The sequence below is a fragment of the Hyaena hyaena genome, unplaced genomic scaffold (genome assembly GCF_003009895.1).
Source record: "Hyaena hyaena isolate Hyena2069 unplaced genomic scaffold, ASM300989v1 scaffold_348, whole genome shotgun sequence".
Lineage (NCBI taxonomy): Eukaryota > Metazoa > Chordata > Mammalia > Carnivora > Hyaenidae > Hyaena > Hyaena hyaena.
In genome coordinates, this window is record NW_024080981.1 from 424,186 (window position 1) to 427,884 (window position 3,699).

The 3,699-nt window shown below is 51.7% G+C and overlaps 1 protein-coding gene across 1 annotated transcript; it reads right to left on the reverse strand.

Moving 5' to 3' along the window:
• Positions 1–281: 281 nt before the first annotated feature.
• Positions 282–2,942, reverse strand: PRRG3 (proline rich and Gla domain 3). Its single transcript, XM_039249868.1, has 3 exons — positions 2,898–2,942; positions 1,707–1,867; positions 282–1,319 (listed from the first exon to the last, which is right to left on the reverse strand). Exons 1-3 carry the CDS (start codon positions 2,902–2,904, stop codon positions 792–794), a joined length of 696 nt encoding a protein of 231 aa, XP_039105799.1. The 5' UTR covers positions 2,905–2,942; the 3' UTR covers positions 282–791.
• Positions 2,943–3,699: the final 757 nt, after the last annotated feature.

Here is a 3,699-nt window from a genome sequence, read left to right on the forward strand (position 1 = left end):
GCCAAGCGCACTAGAAGAAGAACTAGCCCTCCAGGATGGCAAAGTTCATGTGGGCCTCTTGTTCAGTCTCACAGCCAGGCCCCTGCGTCTCATCCTTCACATACCCTGCCCTCCTTCCAGCTTGCTCTAGATATTCCTTTTAATCTGGTCAGGGGAGTAGGGGCGGGTGTTGGGGTAGGGGAGTATCACAGAGCTGATTTCCCTCAGTCCCCTATAAATGGCACAAGTTATATTGTTTTGTTTTATTGTGTTGTTCATTTATTTATTTGTTATTACTCTTTTTGTTTTTTCCTCAGTCCTTGTCCCTGTCCTCAAAATGTAAGCAGGACAGAAAGCACAGGACTCTTGAGGAAATGGGGTTGCTGAAGAGCTAGCTTCTCTCCCTCATCTCTGTGGCCCAGGTTTCCAATCACAGATAGGTCTCCAGCCGGCTGCACAGTCCCAAGGCCTGAGCCTATGAACATTCTGGCCACAATCAACTCATTCGGGTAATACCTTTGGCATAAGAGAAGCCAGTTCCTGATGAGAGGACAGGATGGCAGGAGCATGGGGGCTTCTGGATGAGCTGGGCTCTCTGGCCTGTAGCTCTCCCCAGGGGCTTTGACACATGTGTGTTCCCTACCCCCCTCCACCTGTCTCTGACAACTGACTTCCTACAAATCCACGGTTAGGAAATTATTTGGCAACAAGGAGGCTAAGGCTGTTTTGTGGTGGCACAGTCTTTGAAAAGTTAAAAAGAAAATATGAGACCCCTGAAAGAGGCTTTCACACCGGACAGGACATGAGTCCTACTACTTGTCCGAGCCAGGATTGGTGGCCACTATCTCCTCATACTTTGGGGGTGGGTCACTGTAAGAGACACTCGCCTCCTCACTGCTGCTCTCCTGGGGTGCAGTCACCTCCTCGTAGGACGGGGGAGGGGTGGCACTGGACAACCTGGAGAGAGAGAGCTCAGGGAGGTAGAGGGTGCTCTCGAGGCGGACCGTGGCTCTGCCCCCTCGACTGGGCCCCAGCACCACCTGTGGATTGCTCCCTACCTCCCGGTGTGCAGAGGACTCCCCCTGGCTGTGCACAGTGCCCCGATACACCATGACCCGGGGGAGGCTGTGCCCAGCGCGACTGGCTAGGTACCGGTTCTGAGCATACGAGGGGTGATGTCGGGTGGCTTTCTGCAGCTGGCACCTCCAGATGATGAACAAGGCAATGACAATCAGCAATGCCACCCCCAGAAGGGGAACCACAACATACATGGCATCTGGGCTTTGTGCAGGGTCTCGAACTGAGTAGACTGCATTCGGGTACCCCTTCCAGAACTCCATCTACAAAAGAAAAATGGCCACTTACATTTACACGCAAGAGCTCATGCCCCAGCTGAACCTCAGAGACTTTCAACAAGTCTGGTATGTTTGGCAGGGCCTGCGGCTGCTCCCCACCCTTCCCCATCTGACTGGCTTCTGAGACCTATCAGAGAGGCAATGGAATGCACCCGGGACAAAGGACAATGCTCCCAAGTGAGGAGGTCCCCACAGTGGGGCAGCTGAGACTCTAAAGACATGTTGTCTGTCCTTCTATGACCCCCGTGGCCATGCCTTAGACTGGGCTGGCTTTTCTTCATTGCTTCTGACTGGCCTGAGATACCAGGGCCTGCTCTTCTTATTCCTGAGGCTCCCTCTGCTCCCAGAAGGTAGCCCCAGGACAGTACATGCCGTTTTCTCTTTGTCCTCAAACACCTCCTTGACCTCCTCGTAGCTGCAGACCTCCTCCATGCACTCTCGCTCGATGGTACCCTGGCGCAGCTCCTCCAGGAATTCATTGGCACGAGGGAACCGTTTCAGGACCGAATGGGCATTCTTGGCCTCCAGAAACACTGAAGAGAGAGCTGCACTGAAGCCTGGAATAGGGAGGTGCCCAAGGGCTCCTTCAAACCAGACTCAGCACAGACACAGAAGCACAATGACAAAGGGTCGCAAGACACAGCCAGCAGGCAAGACACCGCCGCAGATACGATTAGCCCTTTGTAAAAGGGACAGAAGTGCTGACTTTCTGTGATGCCATGATGTACCTTCTTAGAATACCATGAACCCAACAAGACTCAGGCCTCTGGTGTTATGGGGGAAATGGGATATGAGAGGGAGGTGCATGGTGCACAGGAACAATGGACATGAAAGATTTTGAGTATTGTAGTCAACACTGAAAAAGTACCTATTATTTTTTGCCTCATCTCAAAAAGAGAACATAAGAGCCCTTATCATAAGAATTGGTTCCCCTACAGACTGATGCTGGTAACCAATACCAAATCACTCCATAACATTCTACCAGGGTGGCACTACTCTGCCTGAATGGCCACCTATGTTGTAGTCAATAGCCTAGCTCCAAACAGTCTACTTACCACAAACCCAATCTAGGCTAGATTGGAGCACTGGATGCATACGAATCTGAGAGTACCTCTGAGAAGAGGGTAGCAGGGAGAATGTAAGCCTTTGTACACTGGGCACAGATGCTTCCTGCAAAAGTGTCATTGGGTGCTAGCCATATCTACTTATTCCAAAAGGAGAGACCCAGCTAGAGTTGAGCTAAGCCTGAACTAGGTCTCCTGTCAACCAGCCCCTTGCAGCGAGGCAGGCAGGGCTTTACCGGCAAGCAGGTACCCTTCCCCACGGCCTGTCGTATTAGTTTCTCTCACAGTGGCCTGGGCAGGTGCACATCAACAAGTGAGCACCTACTGCAGAAGGGAACCAGAGTTGAGAGGGTAAAGCTGCTACCCAGCCGATGAGACAGGGGCCACAGGGACACACTTGGGACAGGAAAGCTGGAAAGGACTTGAAAAGTGAGCATGCAACTTTCCTGTGAGCCCCTGGCATGGCCAGGCTCCTCGGCCTGGCCCCTGGAAAACTCACCTGCCATCACTGCTCCCTCAGATCCAGTGTCTCACTTGCCTGGCAAAGGAGAAAAGCAGAGCCACAATTAAATCACACCCCCAAAGCCTACAGGGCACACCTTTGGCCCTGGGATGTGACCCCTACCCCTGCTGGCCTGGCCAAAGGTCAAAGCAACACCTCATGGGGCACATCACCCCCTGGGCCACTCACAGATCTATTACTTCCCGTTCTTCCCCAAAGTCTCTTTCCTGAGTTCCTTGCTTGAGGTCTAGCAGAGCCCAGAGCTAACCTTCTGGCTCTTTCCCCGCACGAACAGATTCTAAGAATCTACAGTTCCTAAGGGTTGACTTCATTCTTTAAAAAGGAGGAGGAGGAGGAGGAGGAGGAGAGAAAAAGAACCTCCTGCAAGTTTCCTTTTTCCTCACCTCTTTCAAAAACTCTTTGCACTGTTTTTTTTAAATATTTTATTTATTTCTGAGAGAGAGAGAGAGAGAGAGAGAGAGAGAGAGACAGCATAAGCAGGGGAGGGTCAAAGAGAGAGGGAGACACAGAATCTGAAACAGGCTCCAGGCTCTGAGCTAGTTGTCAGCACAGAGCCCGATGCGGGGCTCGAACCCACGAACCCTGAGATCATGACCTGAGCTGAAGTCGGACGCTTAACTGACTGAGCCACCCAGGAGCCCCAATCTTTGCACTTTTGAATTAGAAAGGACCTCAGAGAGACAGGGACTTAGGTGAGGTCAAGGAAATCAACAGTGACAGAGACAGGACACATTTTTTTGGAACTAATTTTGCTCACAATGGCAAGTCTCAAATATCT